Source organism: Equus asinus, chromosome 21 (assembly GCF_041296235.1).
Source record: "Equus asinus isolate D_3611 breed Donkey chromosome 21, EquAss-T2T_v2, whole genome shotgun sequence".
In the NCBI taxonomy this organism is placed as follows: domain Eukaryota; kingdom Metazoa; phylum Chordata; class Mammalia; order Perissodactyla; family Equidae; genus Equus; species Equus asinus.
This window is the reverse complement of record NC_091810.1, coordinates 45,232,910-45,252,884: the sequence shown is the minus strand read 5'-3', so window position 1 is coordinate 45,252,884 and position 19,975 is coordinate 45,232,910. Positions and strand designations below refer to the sequence as shown.

At 41.8% G+C, this 19,975-nt stretch overlaps 1 protein-coding gene across 1 annotated transcript in view; it reads left to right on the top strand.

Annotated features, from left to right (window-relative positions):
- Positions 1-19,975, top strand: part of CACNA2D3 (calcium voltage-gated channel auxiliary subunit alpha2delta 3) — an 824,272-nt gene that overhangs the window by 162,849 nt on the left and 641,448 nt on the right. The window contains exon 3 of the mRNA XM_044754812.2: positions 10,428-10,544. Coding sequence (XP_044610747.1) covers positions 10,428-10,544 — 117 coding nt within the window. The remainder of the gene's footprint in view (positions 1-10,427; positions 10,545-19,975) is intronic.

Sequence of the window (19,975 nt, the reverse complement as noted above, 5' to 3'; positions counted from 1 at the left end):
TGTTTTATTATTTGCAATTTGGCTGTAGTTAAATTTGTTGGTGTACGTAAAAAACACTCATAAATGCATACAATGAGATTTTTCATCTCTAACACACATGGACCTGTAATCATTATTTTGGCTTTTAGTGTTGTGAGGATGTTTGTACAGCATAAATATTCGCTTTTCAGAGCCTCAGATCCCCATGTAGTAATCCAGAAAATATCCAGGAATTAGAGTTTTTATAAGCATCGAGACCATTTGATTTTATTCAGTAGACAGATGACTTTCCCAGTTTTAAAGCAGTATATTACACCACTGTGCTAGGGCACGAATGGTTGTGTCAACAGCTGGTTTAGTAGCTTGTCTCTGGCTTAATTTCCCTTCCATAAAACAGGAATCTAAGGCAGCATTCACATTCAGGTTTATCATCATAGAGCTAAAATTTATCAGTGGCATTTGTCCAGTTGACTGTGTTGAACGGCAAAAGCTTATGAGACTTATCAAGATTTTAAAAAAGGAGGTTAGACAGTAAAACAGAGAAAGGAGAGATATCCATCTTCTCATTCGACCTGACAAACTGAAATAGTAGAAATCTGTCAGAGACCACCCAATGCAGAGCCAGCTGCTCTGAAGAGCAGTCCTCTGGAACTCTGATTAAGGAGGTCTCCATACAGCTAGATGGGAACAAGGGCTCCAGGCCCTGGGGCCAGGGATCCCAATAATTCTTGTGACAGTGCTCTCTTGAGGTGAGTACCAGAAGGCAGCTTGAGAAGTAATTTAGACCACATCACTCCTTCCCTCCCTCGCTGGAAGTTCTAAGAAACATGCTGAGGAAACTACTGCTTTCAATGGCGATCCATTTCCACACTGCTCACTCTGTAGGGCAAGAACTGCTTACGAATGATATTGCACATTCCTCGAAGTCTCCGTGTGCCACAGCCCTGCAGAAGGCTGAGCCCAGCTGCTCCCTGCCTCCTCCTCGCTCTGCATATTCTTTGGGTTGTGATTTAGTGCCCTGTCCCCCTCTCTCTTCTGTCCTTCCTAAACAGGGTTTCTTGTTCTTATGCAAATTGTCTTTTGTTCTGATGGCTTTGACAGAGAAAAACTGCATTCTTCAAGGATTTTCCTTAAACTTAACTAGATCTGGAAGAGCACTGCTTTAATAGTGGGTGTTCTTTGGACCTTGGAGACACTTGATCTGAATACCTGTGTGAAACAGAATTATTTGTGCAAAATGGCACTTTCCATTTTCAAATAGAAAAATATTCTTCTGTGACCTAAAGTTCTGTGAATTCAGTTAGGTTTGTTGTTGTTATGATTAAGAAGAAGCATTCCTAACATCAGCTTAAAGGATTTGGAAATATATTTACTTGGAAACATAATTGCTTTGGAGTGTTGTATTTTGAAGTGACACTTCTGTATGCAATAATTGAGTTGAGAGGAATACTAAGTACATTTGTGTCATAATAAGAAAATGACACTGCCTATAAGAGAATTCAAAAATTGTAGATGATTAGTTTTTATTGCCACCTCTTTAGTAACATATCTAAAAACTGTCATCCCCTGTTACACAAATATAGACTTCTAGCATCTGCTTTTCTGCCAGAAGGGAGCCGTCTCCAAAGAGTTCCTGGCGAAGACCCTCCAGTGCCTTGTGCATGTATTTGAAAACTGCCCCTGCCCAGAGCAGCGTTCAGAGCTAGTTCATCTGCTAGGTTGTGAGTGTTGTTTCACAGTTTCTTCTTGTTGAGGTAAGAGAATGACCTTTTTCGGAAGTTATAGAACAAACACCAGGATTTACTACCACCTCTGCCATCACCATTGCCATTTTTTGAGTACTTTACCCTGTGTCCAGCATTCTGCTGTGTACTTTACACACGACCTCATTTGATCATCCCAAGAACAGTGCGAGGTCTGGTATCATCCACTTGACTAACAAAGGAAAAGAGGCTGATGGAGGCTGAGCAACTTGTCACCCAGCCAATAAATGATGGTGCTAGGACTTGAACTCAATACATCTGGCTGGCGAGTCCTTGGTCTTAGCATCATGCCAAACTGCCTAGCAAGTGGGGTGCACATTGTTGGTCTTCCTCTGACTTGAACCCCAGCTAGTGATTCTAAGCCCAAAAGGATGCTACTACCAGGTTCCAAATCACATGACATTCCAGCCAAATCCATGCAGATTCTTTTCCACCAACCCATCATGGTCAGCCCTGTTCACCAGGAATTAGAGAGAAGAGACAGAGCGGGAACTGCATCACTTTGTTCCTTCCGCAGGGACATAGGGTGAACTTACAAGCAGTCTAAAGAGATTATCTCCTCCCGCTCTTTCCCCTCCCCACCTTCCTTTGTTCTCCTGTCCATCAAGCCTTGGTCACAGATGTCTTGCCTCTGTTTACCACACCTTGTCATGGCTCATGACCATTTCATTATCTTAATAGGGTGCTTCATAGACCTCATCTCCAACGAGGCAGAGAATTATATATGCTGCACAGTCATCCTCTTTTCTAGGAACCTGGGATAATTTGTTGTTTTACATCCCTTCGTGGGACCATCTTCCTAACTGGTGACTGTGATGTCATTTCTGTTCCTGGCCAAGTTTTCAGTGTTTACAGTACTGTTGGGTTGCCCGCAATTCCTGGTACTCACCCCTCCCTACCCAGGGAGAAATATGTCTGTGCTTTAAAGACTGTAATGCACTCAGTAGAAGACACACAACACCCTCCCACATCTGGCAGAAGTGATAAACCTGCACTGTGGATAGGTGTGACCTCAGGAAGAGACACACACAGACTGGCTGCGTGGGATAGCAGGGTTCACGTTTAGATTGAAATGGTCCAGGCGGCTGTGCTCCAACTTGTTTATGACCTATTTTGAATAAAGTGAACCAAAAATTAGCCTCCTTCTACCCTAAGGGAACATGTGTATTTGCCAATGGTACCCGAATCTCTCCCCCCACCTGGCACATGGTAAGTGATTTGTAAATATTTGTTGAATGAATGAAAGTAGCAGGGATTTCAATTTATGTTCCTTTTTTTACTGGTGTGATCCTTGCTTAAATGATCAGTTTAATGAATTTGTCTCCTGTACTGTGTGTACTTCAGGGCTTGAAGAAATGATAATAAGACGAAAAATTGAACCTTAAAGTAGGAACATGAAGCATCTTCCGCTCTTACATAACAAGCCACCTTTAAGGGTGAATGGCTTGTCCTGTCTCCAGGTTGCTTTCCCAGTAACAGGGTTTATCAGAGACCTGGTCAGGGGATTTCAAGGGACATGCTGGAGGCTTAGGGGAGGGATAGAGGAGCAGGCCGGTTTCTCTCCAGTCATGGGCTTTGAGGCAAATCCCTGATTCTCACTTGGGGACAGGCAGGTCCTTGCTTTGCCATCTCCTCCCCTGGACCTTCTGTCAGTCCTCATGCAGTGATTTAATTATGCCGACTCGCGAGATGTAATTTCAGGTTTTGATGAGAAACTTGGCCAGGCGACCATGGTCTGATGCACCAGCTCTTTGGCTAATGGTACCCCCTGCATCCGTCCCTCTGCAGAGGGCATTTTTTGCTGGTGCTGAGCGTACTTAGAACCCGTCTTCCATGTTTGGCTTTTATCCCAATTAATCGTGATTGGGCAGAAGTCTCCTGACTGGAGCCCTCTCCCAGGGGCTGTTCCAGGTGACTCACTTCTAGCTATGCAGTTATCACGGAGGAAAAAAATGACCCAAATGTATGAACAACATTAAGTGTTCTGACAGTGAAGTAGTGCTTTCCTTTTCCTGGTGTTTGTGTGAAATGATCTGGCAAAATAGATGCTGCAGAAATAATGCATTTCTGTGTCTCCCTTCTCAGATGATAAATGTTCTTGGCTTGTCACAAGACTTCTTGCCAAATGCTGATTCTGCTAACAGAAGGAATGGAAGCTTCAGACGTTCTCTTGTGACAGAGGAAAGAAAAAGGTTTTCAGGCTTGCCTTCCTTCTGTGTCATGAATGCTGAGAGGTGCTCTTGAGAAGGGCTGTCTTCTGCCTCCACCCTGGTCTTGGCTAAAGCCACAGGCTGTGTTGCTCAGATATTTCTGGCTACTGCCTCAAGCCAGGGGCGGCCCAGAGGACGGGGGCAGAGTGAAGAGCATCAACGTTATCAATCACCCTGTTGGAATTTGTCTCTTACACCAAGAGCTTTAGTTCAGGAAGGCATTAGTATGAGAATACAACACTTACTAGAATCCCCCGTAGCGGAAATGCCAAGGGGGTAAAACGGGAGCATGAAGATTCGGAGTGGCCCATTATGTGCAGGCATGTGCTGGAGACTTTCGCAGATGTCTTCCGTCCTCCCAGGAACCCTCCAGAGCAGCCCTGGAAGACAGGCATCATTATGCCTAGCCTTCTGAACAAGGACACTGAGCCCCAGGAAGTTAAATGATTTCCTTAAAGTGATGCGGCCAGCCAGCCCAAACTACTGCTGTGTCTGACCATCAGATCTGTTGATGTTTCCCAGGGAGCTCACCTCTCATTCCTTGGTCTCTTCTGGCTTTTTTCCATTGCTGTCTCCCACTCCAGCCTCCCAACTCCTCGTCTCCATCCACTTTACCTCTCTCCTATCCACGCTGCATACTGAGGTTTTCCAGAAGCACACATCTGATCACTGAGTTCTCCTTCCCTTAAACACTTCAATGGCTCTGGTTGTTGTCTGTCTCCACACTTCCACCCTCCTACCCAAATCAGGATAAGGTCCAAACTCTTAATCGTAGCACACTACCCTTGATGGCCTGGCTCTGCTTACTTCTTTGGCTTTGTCCTTCACCAGAGTCCCCTACCTTTGCCATCCGTGCTCCATCGAAGTGAATCGGGGGTAGTTCCTTGAGCCCCAGGCAGCCTCTGCTGCTCTGTCTGCCTGGCATGCTCACTCCTATTGCATCTCCCACCTTTAAGGGTCCAGTGAGATGAGAGTCCTGCCTTGACCACCCACATCGGGTGGTACAACTTACCATGATGTTGCATCCTCTTTGCCTGTTTACTCATCAGAACACTCCTGACCATTAGACTGTGAACTTTCTTCAACTTTACTTTACTCATCATTTTGTGCTTGGTGCCTAGTACCCTCCCTGGCATACTAGAGACACAAAACAGATGTTTGTGGAACAAGTAAATAAATGCTGGAGACAGAATTCAAATCCCTTTTGGCCTGAATCTTTAATCAGGTGGCACAGCATCTCTTCCACATTTGTCTTTCCCTCTGCCTTCCTTTTGTGTGTTTACAGGGACTGCCAATGCTTTCTAACTCCTTTTTCCAGTTGAAGGATGACTGCTTTTACATGAAACAAAGTGATTGCTAGTGAAGTCCTTGAAGCTACGGAAAATAAAGCCCATTGCCTGCAGAGCCATGTGAGGAGGCAAACCCCAGAGGAGGAGAGGTTTGGGGTGTTCTGCCTCCAGGTCTTTCTTGGTACCTTGGAGAACAGAAGACGATTTATAGCTCAAACACAGCCCTGGAGTAACTTGTAGTTAAGGCTCCAGGGCTGCTTCCAGAGTGGCTTGCTCCTCTCCCTCCAGGCATTTTTATTGTGAAGAGCCGAGTCTGCTCCTTTGGGGCCAGGCTCCAAGCTCACGCCCTCAGAGGCCCTATGGAAGGGTGGAGTTGACTCCTCTGACATCCTGTGTGCCCTGGCCCTGTGGCTTTTTCTCACCTGGAGCAGCCTTGCAAGCAGCTGCAGCCCTCGTTAACTGAGGATGTCTCTGGTTTTTGGTATTTGACTCTCTTGGCAAGTCCAAGCCACTGTTGGCTACAAAATCAATGAAACAGGGTTGTTATGGCAGTGAAATGGGCCCTCTAAAGCAGGTTTGCAAATATTTAGATTGTCAGTCCTTCACTCCTTACCCCTCAAGTTCAAAAGACCAAGCGTTTAGAAGTTAGACTCACTAGGTTTAAAACTCACTCTCTAACCATTTGACTTTCAGCAACTGACTGGAGCTCTCTGTGCCTCAGTTCCCCATCTGCAACATGGGGATAATACCTACCTCTCAGGGTAGCTGTGAAGATTAGACAAATTAATATGTGAAAAGCTTCTGGCGCCGTGCTGGGCCTGTGATGCACAGAGGACTCATCCTACTGACTTCCTGAGGCTCTGCTAATGAAGACATGCCGCTTAATTGCACAGATTCTAATTGGGACCACATTCCCCTAAAGGAATCTGTTTATTAGGTGCCCATATGCTATTCTACATCTAACTACAACTTTTATATTTTCTAGTTTCCAAAATAGTATGTTCATTAGAAAAGTTAGAAAATACATTTCAGGTAAAATACAGGTAAGCAAAAAATGAAAGAAAAAAACTCGTTTGTAATTGCACAGACAGCTGTGAACACTTGGCATATGTCCCCCAGCAGTGTGTTTTGTGTGTGTTTGCGCATATGCATGTATATGCAGATTAGTAGTTTAAAACAAAAAGTCACTGCTTACTATCTGTAACATATTGTAACAGACTGTGGGCACTTTTCCTACGTTCTTTTACACAGTTTGGGATGGCTGTGTGGAATTCTGTTGTGGTGTTGTAGCTTGCTTTGTCCAGTTGCTGGAGATCAGATTGCTTGGTTTTGTACATTAGGGACATTGTTAATGGTTTTGATACATATCACCATTCTAAGCCATTAAGGGCTTGCAACTGATTAATGCCTATCATTGAGTTACTCTCTCTGTTCTTCAAAATCCTTTGATTCCAGCAAAGTGTAACATTTCCTGGTAAGAGTAAGGCGTTACATTATTCTGACCTGATTCCAGAAGACATTAACACATCTTGAAAAGCAGAGTGTTTTTTGCTTATGGAGTAATTTCCCCAAGGTAAGAAGGTAGTATAGACTTGGCTCATTGGCAAAGAGGACCCATTATCACATGTCCTGAAGGAAGAGGACTTAGGCTGGCAGAGGAATGGAACCAGTGAACTGGTGAGTTTGTCCCAGATCTAGAATCCTTGGCAAAGAGCTTTGTGTTGAGATTAGTTAGCTAGGTCACCAGGCACAATTAGCCCTGGGAGACTGACAACCCTCCGTAAGGTAAGTGGCTCCTTTTCATGCACAGAGTCAGAAGAGAGGATGTGGGAAGGTCTCATTGAAAACTTGGTGGATAGTCAGAGTTAAGTCAATTAATTCTCCTCTGGAGGTCTCTTGGGAGAGAAACATGTGCATGTGACAGGTATGGCCAGAATAATGGGGCTTAATATAAAAACCAAAAAATTCAGCTAATCGTGAAATTCACTTTATTTTTTTTAATCTAATCTCTAGATCATTTTTTGTTACAGAATTACTTAAGACAGAGATTTATTTCACTGACTTTGTAAATATTAGGCCAACATTAGTTTTGTTTGGTTTTACTCACTTCTTGAACTTTGTATTTTGGGTAGTGAATCAGGCTTGGGTAGAAGCTGGCCTTGGCTGTTGGCTTTTGGAGCACATCTGGCAGGCAGCAGAGAACTCCCAGGATTTTTGGCTCCAAAGATGTTGGCTTGCGTTTGAGCTTAGGGAAAGTTTCCAGTGATTGTCATTGAAGTTTTATTCATACACCAGAGGAGGCTGTTAGCTTGAGCCAGGGTTGGGCTGGCTGGAGTCCTATATCCCAGGCCAATCCAGTTAACCTCCCAAGGGGTGGGGAGGTCACCCTTACAGGACCATAGGACAAAATGCAGCTGCATTATTACTTGCATCTTCCTTGTATTGTAACATTGCAATTGTTCTACAACAAGCTTCATCCAGAGAAGTGCTGTGAGTGTCTGCTGTGGGCTGGTGGATGACCATGAGGATCTGTTCTTGCCTCCTGGGCCACTCAAGCTCTGATGGCAGGAGTGATGAGCAAATGGGGGCTCAGAGGGAGGATGCAGCTTTCTTGTCTTGGGGAACCAGGACAGGCTTCTTGAGGAGGGGAAGGCTAGATGAAGGAATACTGGTTTTCCAGGTGAGATATAAGAGAGAGACTCTCAAGGCAAACGTAGGAGCTTTTGGATGTTTTCAGGGAGCAGGGAGAAGCATGTCACTTGCAACTCATGGTCCATTATAGAACCACGTGGAGCAGCTCAGCACATCTCATAAGTAGTCTGTCTTGGTCTAGACTCAGGCAGTCCAGAGGAGCATTTTGTATATTTCTTCAGGATCCCCTTAATTCTGAGAAATACCAGGCCTTGGGTCTGATATTCGGGTCAGAGGCCCCAGTGCCAAGTCTGAAGATCCCTTCCTGCCCTTGTGACCTCCTACTATGCCAGAGTCCAGTGATGGGCACTGGGATCTCTCTGTGGTGAGATGCCCTCAGGGTCCAGGATTTCATTTTAGTCTTAGAGATTCGATGAATTCTCTTGTATGTTCATTTCCATGGAACACCCCCTGTCCTTAAACTCTAGCTTTTTCCTTTCAGAACACCCAGTTTTATTGCCTCAAAGGACTTGGAAATCTTAGCTAGGACAGGAAGCATTTTGTGTGACACATGTGCATGCATGTGTGTGCACACACACACACACTCCTTTCCTTGGGGCAAGGAAAGACTGAGCCTCCTCTCAGTTTACATTTTTGAAGGTAAACAAGGGGAATTGGGGAGAAAATATAAATTTATACCTAAAAAGTTAATCCTGACATTAAAAAGTCATTATATTTTCCACTTCAAAAATGACTCTCAAGGTCTCTAGAGCCAAGAGAAGCTGGGGAGCCCCTTGTTTTTCCTAAGTGGGAGCTTGGGGTCAGGGGTTAATAACTGATTCAGGTTTTCCCCACAAATAAGGGTAAATATAAAGCCCCTAATATTTTTAGTTCCCCAGCCTTTTTTGATAGCTATGTAAATGTAAGGGATTCCTATTGACATTAAAAGTATTTCAAACTCCATTTGGAAGATGTTTATTAATAAGCAATATTTCTTTCCAGTGGGAACAAAATTAGATCTTTAGTTAAGCCAAAATTTTGGTCTCAGGACTGCTTTACACTCTTAGAAAATATTGAGGACTCCTGTGGGCTTCTGCTTATGTCAGTTGTAGCTATTGATATTTGCCATATTAGAAATTAAAATGAAGGAATTTAAAAATAAATGAGTTCAAAACATAAAAACTCATAACATTTTAACATAAATAACATGTTTTATGAAAAATAACTATATTTCCCCAAACGAAAAAAATTAGGGGAGTAGTATTTTTTTGGTTTTGTTTTTGCAAATCTCTTTAATGTTTGAGAGAAGACAATGGATTCTTCCAGATAAGAATGTGGATTCTTATCTCTGCTTCTGTGTTCAGGCTGTTGTGTTTGCTGAAATCTATGAACAAAGCCTGGCTTCACCTAGAAATGCTGTTGGAAGAAACGAGGACTTCATGGACCCCTGAAATGGTCTCAGGGACCCCACAAGGGTTCTTGGACTCCTTTGAGAACTGCTGGTTTAAACAGATAAATTACCAGGGGATGTGATAGATTTCAAATGAAAAATTGTCTTTGAGAATTTGAGTCAACTGTGAGTCAAATCAGTCCTTTATGAACAAACTAACAAATTATGAAATCTTACAAAAAGTGTTGTTTTTATGGTTTTTGTGCTTGCTGTATATGCTCATTTCTGTGCTCTCCTGGGGCACATTGGAAGTCCTCAATAATTGAATCGAATTGAAATACTAAAATCCACAGCAAGGACACTAACATTATAAAAATGTTTATAAGATGTTCTGTCATCTTACTTTCTTCATTTCCTTCTCCAGTTCAGGAGTTGGCAAGCTTTTTCTGTAAAGGACCGGAGAGTAAATATTTTAGTCTTTATGGGTCATCTAGTCTCTGTTATGACTATTTAACTTGATCAAATATGTAAACAAATGGGTGTGGTTTTGTCCCAGTAAAACTTTATTTATAAAAATAGATGATGGATTAGATTTGGCCCAAGGATCATAGATTGCTGATGCCTGCTGTAGTTCTACGTTAGAGTCATGGCTCTGAAACTGTTTTTTCCTAAGTCCCTGGTCTTTGGCCATGAAAAAATTAACTTAGTGATGTTCACGGAAAAAAAAAAAACCCACTAAAGTTGAGTTTCTTCATTTTTACTTTGTGACGCATCTGGAATAGTCAGTTTCCAGTGGTGTTGCCTGCAGGATAGTTAATGAATCTGGGGCAGTCCTCCAGAAGAATGGCTGAGTGTGGTCAAGTTGGAAGCGTAGAGGGTTGATTTAAAAAACTGAAGAAGATGGATGATAAAGAGTTTGATTGCTTTAGGGATTATTCCTTTCCTGGGTGCTATGAAGTTTCCAAGAGAACCCGAGCCAGTTTTTACATTTCTCCCTGGTTGGTTTAATAATTGTGAAATACACTCCACTCTCCCCAAATCCAGCAGAGACAATCACATTATAACTTTATTTCTACTGATTCCTTGTAGGTAGATGTGCTCTGACATCATGGGTGTGGTGTCTGGTGGTATCATTTGCCTTTAACTTTGCCCTCCCTCCTTACAGAAATACAAAGAATATGAGAAAGATGTTGCCATAGAAGAAATCGATGGTCTCCAACTGGTGAAAAAGCTGGCAAAGAACATGGAAGAGATGTTTCACAAAAAGTCGGAAGCAGTGAGGGTAAGTACTTCTGGTTTCTGCTCTGTGTTGCCAGAAGGCACAAAGGCAGCTTCAGGGAATTGGTGTTGATGAACGCAACCCTCAGATATCAAAGTTGACTCAGCTGTTATGTAAACATTTTCTTTTCCTTAGTCTAGTTAACAAGGAAAAGCAGTTACAAGGGACACAATTGCCCTTTCCATATAGGGTTCAGGTGCCAATTTTCATCTTAAAATTTTATGCCTTCTTCGGAGGCATCACTAATTATACAGCCATGGAGGATGGCTTATGACTGTGTATGCATTCACTAATTGCCAAAAATCATTCAAAGGTACATTGTGGTTCAATTAAGCAGCCATGAAAAAATTTAAGCAATGCTTGCCAAAATGTAGAATTGAAAATCTGAATGGGGTAAATGAGTCTAGATGAAGTCAGAAGTTCTCTTTCTCTTTATTGGAATATTACTGTGATTATAATGCTTGTCTTGACTGGTAAGAGCTGTCTGAAATTTCATGTTATCAGCAGGACAAATAGAACTGCAGTACACAAGTGTATCGTTTTGGATTTCTAAGATGGTCTCCAACTTTATTGCTTGTTGCCAACTAAACAAAGCATCTTATGTTCTTGTTTTAGGACACGTGAATGTTGTAGTATCCTATGTTAATGCCATATTGGCACAGGATTATGGCAAAGAACTGCAATCTGAGGAGTTCTTTATTTCTAATGTATAGTTTGCTTACCTTTAGGGGTTTTTCTCCCCAATTATTTCATTGAAGTCATAATAGTTTATAACATTGTGTAATTTCAGATGCTCATTATTATTTATCAGTTTCTGTATAGACTGCTTCGTGCTCACCAGCAATAGTGTAATTTTTGTCCATCACCATAGGTGCCCCTTTACTCCTTTCACCTAGTCCCTAACCCCCTTCCCCTTTGGTAACCACTAACCTGTTCTCTTTATCCATGTGTTTGTTTATCTTTCACAGATGAGTGAAATCATGCAGTATTTGTCTTTCTCTGTCTGGCTTATTTAGCTTAAAATCACACCCTCCAGGTCCATCTATGTTGTTGCAAATGGGATAATTTTGTCTTTTTATGGATGAGTAGTATTCCGTTGTATATGTATACTACATCTTCTTTATCCATTCATTAGTTGAAGGGTGCTTGGGTTGCTTCCACGTCTTGGCTATTGTGAATAATGCTGCACTGAACATAGGGATGCATAAATCTCTGAATTTTTGATTTCAAGTTCTTTGGGTAAATACTCAGTAGTGGGATACCTGGGCCATATGGTATTTCTATTTCTAATTTTTTGAGAAATCGCCATGCTGTTTTCCTTAGTGGCTGCTGCAGTTTGCATTCCCACCAGCAGTGCATGAAGGTTCCCTTTTCTCCATGTCCTCTCCAACATTTATTTTTCGTCTTGGTGATTGTAGCCATTCTAACGGGTGTAAGGTGATATCTCATTGTAGTTTTGATTTGCATTTCCCTGGTGATTAGTGATGTTGAACATCTTTTCATGTGCCTGTTGGCCATCTGTATATCTTCTTTGGAAAAATGTCTGTTCGTATCCTCTGCCTATTTTTTGATCGGGTTGTTTATATTTTTGTTGTGGGGTTGCATGAGTTCTTTATATATTTTGGAGATTAACTCCATGTCAGATATATGATTTGCAAAAATTTATCCCAATTGGTGGGTTGTCTTTTTGTTTTGCTCCTGGTTTCCTTTGCCTTGCAGAAGCTCTGTAGTCTTATGAATTCCCATTTGTTTATTTTTTCTTTTATTTCCTTTGCCTGAGTAGACATGGTATTCAAAAAGATGCTGCAAAGACTGATATCAAAGAGTGTACTCCTTGTATTTTCTTCTAGGAGTTTTATGGTTTCACGTCTTACTTTCAAGTCTTTAATCCATTTTGAGTTAATTTTTGTGTATGGTGAAAGATAATGGTCTACTTTCATTCTTTTGCATGTGACTGTCTAGTTTTCCCAACACTATTTATTGAAGAGCCTTTCTTTTCTCCATTGTATGTTCTTGGTTCCTTTGCTGAAGAGTAACTGTCCATAGATGTGTGATTTTATTTCTGGGTTTTCAATTCTGTTCCGTTGATCTGTGTGTCTGTTTTTGTGCCAGTACAATGCTGTGTTGATTACTGTAGCTTTGTAGTATATTTTGAAGTCAGGAATTGTGATGCCTCTGGCTTTGTTCTTTTTTCTCAGGATTGCTTTAGCTATTTGGGATCTTTGGTTGTCCCATAGGAATTTTAGGCTTCTTTGTTCTACTTCCGTGAAGAAGTCATTGGGATTCTGATTGGCATTGCACTGAATCTGTAGATTGCTTTAGGTAAATGGACATTTTAACTATGTTTATTCTTCCAGTCCATGAGCATAGAATATCTTTCCATTTCTTTATGTCATCATCGATTTCTTTCAATAATGTCTTATAATTGTCATTGTATAGGTCTTTCACTTTCTTGCTTAAATTTATTCCTAGATATTTTATTCTTTTTGTTGCGATTGTAAATGGGATTGTATTCTTGACTTCTCTTTCTGCTAGTTTGTTATTGGTGTATAGAAATGCAACTGATTTTTGTTAGTTGATTTTGTACCCTGCAACTTTGCTGTAGTTGCTGATTATTTCTAATAGTTTTCTGATGCATTCTTTAGGGTTTTCTATATATAGAATCATGTCATCCACAAACAGTGAGAGTTTCACTTCTTCTTTTCCAGTTTGGTTACCTTTTCTTTCTTTTTCTTGCCTAATCGCTCTGGCCAAAACTTCCAGTACTATGTTGAAGAGGAGTGGTGAGAGTGGGCACCCTTGTCTTGCTCCTGTTCTCAGAGGGATGGCTTTTAGTTTTTCATCATCAAATATGATGTTGGCTGGGGGTTTGTCATATATTGGCTTTATTATGTTGAGGTACTTTCTTTTTATACCCATTTTATTGAGAGTTTTTATCATAAATGGATGTTGGATCCTGTCAAATGCTTTCTCTGCATCTATTGAGATGATTATGTGGTTTTTATTCCTCATTTTGTTAATGTGGTGTATCATGTTGATTGATTTGTGGATGTTGAACCATCCCTGCATCCCTCGTATAAATCCCACTTGATCATGGTGTATGATCCTTTTAATGTATCTTAGCTTTCAGTTTTAATAATTATCTCAAGAATCACTTTGCTATAAAAGACCACTTCCTACTTTAGTTTTTCTCACAATTAATTGGCAAAGCCAAATTTCTACAACATATTTCTGCTTTAGACCTAATTTTCCCACACATTTACTTGTCCCTAAAACATTTTCATACCATTTTGATTCCGGGATAGAGGGAATGTAGTTTCATAGGTACAAGCAGGAGGTTGACCTGGGTTCAGTGCCTGCCTTTGTCACTTACTGACCTTCCACCTTTTGCAAAACAGCCTTCATGAACCTCAATTTCCTCATCTGTAAAGTGGGAAAAACTCACAGAGTGGGCGTGAAGATCAAACAAAGTTATGGTTTTGAGCCACTTAGCACAGATCCTGGTACATACATAGTGGTCAGGGAATGGTGGCTTCTGCTGCTACCATGATTATTAATGTAAATAAGATGAGACTTCTTGGTGGAAACTCTGAAGTGCCTTAGAAAAAAAAAAATACTTCTATCAGTCACAGAAATGTCTTGACAGCCAGTGCTGGGAGCTGTATGGGGCCCTTGGAGTGTCTTTATGTCACTATCTTGAAACAAATGGTATTCTTTACAGACGTGGCAGCATGATAGCCATTCAAATGTAGTAGTCAGAATCCTGAAATAGAAATTAAAAAAAAAAAAAGCCCACCATAATTACTGTTTTCTTTCTTTCTTTGTTTTTTTTGCTGAGGACGGTTCTCCTTGAGCTAACATCTGTTGCCAATCTTCCTTTTTTTGTATGTGAGCCATCGCCACTGCATGGCCACTGGCAGGCAAGTGGTGTAGGTCCACGCCCAGGTACCAAACCTGGGCTGCCGAAGCAGAGTGCGCCAAACTTAACCACTAGGCAACTGGGGCTGGCCCTACTATTTTCTATTCATAAAATGAACACCACTTTGCTGGAACTTTAAGAATATATTGAGAAGTATTAAAGAGAGAAAAAGATAATCTAAAACTCCCGCCTCTTGGCAGGAAACCATGGCTTATATTCTTGTGTATTTCCTTCCTTCCAGTCTTTTTTCTTTGGATTTCTATGGGTGTACTTGTGTGTGTTTTTCTTTTTTCAAATTTGCAATCGTATTGTCTGTTCACTTTTGTATCCAGCTTCTTTTCACTTCTGTAGAAGTGCTGTTGTAGTGTGAGCATTTTCTTGTGTCACTGTATTTTGTGATATTCTTATAAGGCTGCATAACATTTCATCTATGAGTGTGTCGTAATTGATTGACTATTTCTCTATATCTGGATATTTTAGCTGTTTGCACATTTTGATATAAATAACGTTGCTGTGAATCTTCCTGTATATTAATAATAGATCAACCAACTCAGTACCTGCTACATGTTGGGTGTTCCCCTAAGGATTTTACACGTACCCATAGCCCCCTGATGGAAGTTGCTATTATTATCCCTGTTTTACAAAAGAGAGGACTGAGAGGCAGAACGTACTGCTTCCCCGAGGTCTCATGGGGAATAAGAGACAGGCTCCAGGCACATGGACCCCAGAGTCCACATTCTTTATCACTTCCACACCCTCGGATCCTGCAGGGTACTTTGATTTCCTTAAGATGAATTGCTGAACATGCAAGACAGTTCAAAGGCTCTGAACCAACCTCCAAGGCTCTTTACGCACGTGAAAACACGTCTGTCCAGTTAAGATTGTGTTAATTTACAGTCGCTCCAGCAGGAGTGGTACGTGAGTGCTCATTTTCCTGAATCTTTGCGTAAAATAAAAATGTTTTGTTTTGTTTTAAATACTAGTAACAGCTTTGTCAATTTGAGAGAGGGAAATGCTGTTACTGTTTAAACTTGAATTTCCTCGTAAATCACAGGATTTTAGAGTAGAAAGGGACAGAACTATCTTTAGGTTCTGCCGCTGTGGTTGACAGATAAGGAGCCCTGGTGTCTGGAATTCGAGGGGCTTGTGCAGCATGCCACTGTAACACAGAGGCCCAGCCAGCCCCAGAACCTGGGCCTGGTCACTTGGAGGCAGGGGCCCACGTGGCATGTGAATCATAGGCTCTGGAGGAGAGAGGATTGTTCTGAATCTCAGCGCTGCCTCAAGGTGGGAGGCCCATGAGAAAAGCTGAGCAACCTGGCGGACCTCTTTTCCTCTTACCTCCCTGGAGATGTTAGGAGGAGTCATCGAGGCCTTACTCATCTGGGCTATGTTTACTGAGCTTACTCTGCACCAGGCCCTGTGCTAAACACTTTATATATGTCATCTTATTTCATTCTCACATCTACCCCAGGAGTGACATACTGTTAGTATATTGTTGGTTTGGAGATGAGCACACGGGCTTGGCAGGGTGAAGTCATTTGCCCAGGTCATGTGGGCAGGCTCAGTAGGGTTTCTTTTGCATCCAGGCAGTGGGATTGCCGTGCCTTTGCGTCTGTCTGTGTGAAGTGTTTAGCACAGTGCCTGACAAACAGTAAATATTCAGCAAATGTTTGCTGTTACTGCTGGTTAAGGGACCTTCCAATGTGTAAGCATGTAATAGGGAGAGAGTCTTAAAGCTTCAGGAAGCTCCTGGATGATGACAGGAGGGAACCTAATTTTGAAACCTTTTTGCTTTAAATTAGTGAGGTTAAGAAAAAAATAGACTGATATGGTTGGTTTGATTCCTTTGAGAAGGAGAAAAAAACTAGTTGCTCTATTTGATTTGAAATGTTCCCAGAATAAAGGCATCCAGGATTCTCTGAACTGTGTATTTTATGTATTTTAAAATAGATGTATGAGGCCCTTTGTAAGCACACTTGATGCCATAAAATCTAGGTTAACTGGTCCAGTGATATGTGGCTCTCCCCTGCTCTCAGTCTTTAAACAGCAAAGAGGGCTTGTGTGTCAAGTTGGGGCTTGGTGTGGTGACAGTTGCATCCTTGTGATCGGGCTGGTCCCCATTGTGAACTGTGTGGCTCTGTTGGCAGCAGTCATGAACCATGTGGCATTTGGAATGAGATGAGGTGGCCACTGAGAGGCCTCCTGGGTGCTGGTTTATGCTGAGTCCAGGGGAGCAGTGGGTGTGACTATTTTTCATATTATAATGTTATCTTGCTTCTCAAATAGGAAAAGTTGCTGTTTGCCTGTAGGATTTGTGAGCATTTGGAGAGCAATGACCTCAGATCCAAATTTGCCTGTGGGTTTGCAGGGGAGCCATTATTTACCGTGTTGCCCTAGAATGCACCTCTGTGCAACAGGGCTCTTTCTTTCCCGTGCCACCCACCGAGCAGCGACCCCCTTCTCAAATGGCTCAGGGAAAGAACGGGTTTCAGTGTTTGCTCCATCACTGTGATGCACCCTGCCTGGCAATCTTCCCTTCCCAAGTCCCCATCTCCACCCCCAGCAATCTGAGTCAGGTGGGAAGCCCTGGTGCCTTCCTGGGTGTCTCCCTGCCAATAACTGATTCAGCCAAATGCTCATCAGTGGCGGATGGATGTGAGGACCCAAGAACATATAGAAGAAAAAACTGGTTCACAAACTACACTGATTATTAAAGTTCCCATTGATGTATATAAAATATTTATGAGACTGGCAACAGCGCTAACACCTTTAGTCTGTGAAGGTCGGTTCAGTTAGTGTTAGAAAAAAAAAAAAATGGAGTCCGGCAGTCACTCAGTCCTTTAACATGCTTGTCGTCTCTGGGCTGTTAAACACTGCTGATCTTCTTCTCTGTCTCTTCTGGCTTGATTTCCTCATTTCACCCCGTCACTTTTCCCAGTGATTAGTTGAATCAGAGTGATTTTTTCCTACTCGTCCCCTATTTGAATTACTCTCCACTATGCAATTATCCTATCACAGAAAGTCCTATTTTCTCCCCGTCAGATGTCTGAAGAAAATGTGAAACCTAAAGTGGCTGTCCATTACATAACCTCTGTCATCTGGTTGGTAATGGACTGTATGTAACATTTTTTTTCCAGGCTCACAAATTACAAATAACCTTAGCTTCAATAATTGCCATTAACATAATGGTGCTGTCATTATGGTAGCATTTCTTAACTAATATTTTCTAGCACTTTTTAATGCCAATGGTGGTTTAAATAAATTTTTTCAAATCCACTCAGAAGCTTGATGTAGGTTGTTTTAACTTAAAGCCAAGTCGGGTTTGATGCAGTGATGCTGCTCCTTGCTTTTGTGTATAAGGATTGCGCCCAAAGCATTGTCTCCCCGCTTCTTTGTTCAAGCCCTGAATGAATGTTGCTGAGCAGTTTATCAAGTTTTAAGTCCTGATGAATGGACGAGAAATGGAATCAATTTGCTTTTAGTTCATTACCATTTCAAGGGAGAAATTTCACCTCCTGAATGCGGAGAGAGTGTTATTCATCAGTCATCTGTCGACTGCGGACTCTGCTTGGGTCATTCCTAAGTGACACCTGGAAATGCTGGACTGTGTCACAAATCAGAGCTCAGCTGGAATATTGACAGGAGGCCCATTTGACACAGCTCCCCTTTCTCCTGAGTTGCTGATGGTGACAAACTCTTTTTCCTGATTTGAGGGGAGAGTGAAGGCAAAGGATGTGCATTTCGTGGTGTTGGTTACGTGGACAGGCTGTCCCAGCCTTTCCTTTGTCTTTGAAATCCAATCCGAGCCTCCACTAGGAGTAGACAAATCATCACACAGCTGGCAGGATTTTCCGAGGCTCCAGGGAACTCCGAGCAAGCACAGCTAAGTGTGCAGTTGGAGGAGAATCTGTAGGAAGTAACTCTGAGTAACCACGGGGATCTCTGATTATAGGGATATGCCTTTAGGACAGATTCCAACACAGCCAGTGGGAAATAATGAACCTGTGATTTCAGAACAGTCCCTATGATCAAGATGAGCAGCACAAGCTGAAAAAAAGATAAACCAGGAAATGACGGAAAGGACTTTGGAGAATTTATAAATGTATACTAGTGTTTTCCAGAATCGTTTTCTAAGGGTGAATTCTCCGGAGTGGTTGTTGCCTTTGATCATGTGGAGCAGCTCTGGGGCGGGCACTGCCTCCATCACGCTGATTTGGGGCAGAGTTGGAACTTCCTTCTGTCTTCCCAGGTGGTGCTGGTTTTAGGGCCATGGATCCACACAGCTTGCACCGTGGGGCTGTACGGAGTTTAGGCCTCCACAGACTTAAACACATTTCACAGAGACAGGGAGAATTATAGGATGGTATCTATTTTGGTAGCATATCAGGCAAAGCATGAAGTATTTTATTTGCTGTTCAAATTAATTTTCTCCCCAAAATGGTTAATTAGCAGTGTCTAAAAGAACAAACTTCACTGGGGCCTGGGGGCCTGTAAAGAGACATAAAAAGCAAGTTGTAGCTAAACTCACTAAGAGAAGAGTCTGTTGTTTTCCAACCTTGGATAAGATATTTAATAAATTTTCAAGGCACCCTGAAGCTCCTACCTGTAAATAAACTTAATCCTGTTTCACTTATTTTCCAATTTACATTGATAAAATGATAAATCAGGCACTCGAAAAAGAGTGTTTTGCTTAAAAATAAACATCCTTGCTTCTTGGGAACAGCTAAAAGAGACTAGATTATATATGAAGTTTTTCCCCCCTTCCTATACTACCTGCTGTTCATTGCGGAACTGATTCCCATTATAGCTGTACTGTGGAAAGTAATTGCTGTTGTACAGTAATTCAATTTCAGTGCATTCACGCATCAGTTCACCGATAGGGGTTTATCTGGAGAAACCTGGGACTTGAAAGCTTTTTATCGAGGAATTCCACATGCAGCAAGACATTTTTCCTAGGTAACGAATATCAGTATTTGCATTTAATAAACATTTACCTTCTCAGAAAAATGGATTTTTTTCCCCCCTGCAGAAGAGATTTACGCCAATCTTCCAAAAAGCTAGAGGCTACCATTAAAGCAACTTTCTCTAGCTGTTTTGTGACTGGTGCATGTCTACATATGTATGACTATAAAATGCATCTCTGTTTTTATGTAAATATATACACTGAGGCATGAAAAGCAGGATGCACCCAAGGAAAGCATGCTTTGTACCAAAAATATATGCTATATAAGAGATTAATATCTACAGGGACTATATGAATGCTTATGGTTTAAAAATTCTGTAGGTGTTGTGAAAATTGTTGGTGAGGCATCCTTTCAAAAGGATACCCATTAAGATGGAAATGAAATCAACCCTTTTGTTTCTAAATTTCTAAATTAAGGAAAGGTTTTTAGGACAGAACTGATTCTCCCTGTATAAAATGACTCTTTGATCGTAAGGACTCTTTAGTACTAAGTCCAAAATGAGCTGTAGAGATCACAGGAGCTGAATGTACCTAACATTGCTAGGATGG